The 1,572-nt window shown below is 32.3% G+C and overlaps 1 protein-coding gene across 1 annotated transcript; it reads left to right on the forward strand.

The window, feature by feature from the left end:
- Positions 1 to 312: 312 nt before the first annotated feature.
- On the forward strand, positions 313 to 1,007 carry LOC107901600 (UPF0057 membrane protein At2g24040). The gene is made up of 2 exons (XM_016827665.2): positions 313 to 596; positions 682 to 1,007. The coding sequence occupies exons 1-2, from the start codon at positions 507 to 509 to the stop codon at positions 820 to 822; spliced, it is 231 nt and encodes a 76-aa protein (XP_016683154.1). The 5' UTR covers positions 313 to 506; the 3' UTR covers positions 823 to 1,007.
- Positions 1,008 to 1,572: the final 565 nt, after the last annotated feature.

The following is a 1,572-nucleotide window of genomic DNA, read 5'->3' on the forward strand; positions in this document are numbered from 1 at the left end:
GTTAATTCAGATAATTCGGTCAAATGAATATTATCAATTTATTCATTTTATACTTGTTTTAACCAAAAATAAAAATATATAAATTTCGATTAACTTAGCTAACCAACCAAATAACTGAAATATTTGGTTCGGTTAAATTTTTTTAAAAAAATTTCAATTCAATTAACTATTAAAATATTAAAAATTCGATTAATATTAATTCATTCTGGTTATTCGTTCAAACACATGGATGAAATCAATTTTTGTTTTCTCTCTCTCACCACGTGATCACACTTCAAGATAAATCAGGGCCCTTCAACCAATAGTCAAACCAAATGAACAGTTCTGATTCAATAAGTGGTTTCAAATATCTCCTATTGGAGCATCCTTCCATTTATTTATTTATCTTCTTCCCCATTAAGAAAATTCCGATCTCAATAATCTTTTGGGTGATAAAAAAGTTCTTTTTTTTCTTTTCTCTTTTCGTTAGTTGAACCACTTGAATCTTTTCACAAATATCACCAAATATGCCTTCAAAGTGCGAAATTTGTTGTGAGCTCCTCATCGCCATTTTGCTCCCTCCTTTGGGTGTTTGCCTAAGGCACGGTTGTTGCAGCGTAAGTGAATTTTTGTTCTTGTTTACCTTAAGGTTTCGATTTTTTGTTTGAACTGAAAATTCTGGGTTTTCATTGTTTTTTGCAGGTTGAGTTCTGCATCTGTCTGCTGTTAACGATTCTGGGTTACATCCCTGGGATAATCTATGCCCTTTACGCCATTGTTTTTGTGGATCGAGACGAGTACTTTGACGAGTACAGGCGACCACTTTATTATTCAAGTGCCTAATCTAGTCAAGTCTTCCTTAATTATGTGATATGAATATGATGATGATGCAGCAACTCCTCCTCCTGGGTTTTAATTTTAATTTGATGTTGAGGTGTTGCTACTCTTGAACTGGTCTTGATGTACTTTGTGATATTATAAATTGTAATGGATCTTTGGTCTTATTGAGTGCTTCATTAATTGCTTCATTTTAACTTGGTCAACATTTAATTTTGGATGCTTTAATTTATGGGTTAATACTATTTTGCTTCAATGTTGAGATTGATAAGGTTTTTTTTTCCAATTTTGTACTTAAGGTTGGGTTTAATATTCATTTTGGTACTTCCGTTTTTTTAAGCGTGATACTTGAGTGTGTTTTTTTCTTGTCTCGGTCAATTATCCCAGTTTGATTTCTATTTTCAATTTGGTACGTTGAGCTTTTTTTTTTATCCTAATTAAGTACTTTTTTTTAGTATACATATCAAATATTCCTTGAGTCACATGATACCATTTAACATACCAAATTGAACATTGACCTTAAACTCAGGAGCCAAAGGGTATATTAACCCTTATTCTAATGTGAAATTCAATTTTCCTCGGCCTTGTGTGAATGTCTGCAGGCCATAGTATTAAGATGTGGATTTCATTTTGATAAGTAACTTCTGTAGGTGGAACAGTTTAGAATGTTAAATACAATGCATGGAAACATCTTTAGTTGAAGGGACAGTGAAGTAGGATGAGGCTTCGTGCTTTCAAGTTAGAGATTTAACTCTA

This window comes from Gossypium hirsutum, chromosome D06 (assembly GCF_007990345.1).
Source record: "Gossypium hirsutum isolate 1008001.06 chromosome D06, Gossypium_hirsutum_v2.1, whole genome shotgun sequence".
Classification (NCBI taxonomy): domain Eukaryota; kingdom Viridiplantae; phylum Streptophyta; class Magnoliopsida; order Malvales; family Malvaceae; genus Gossypium; species Gossypium hirsutum.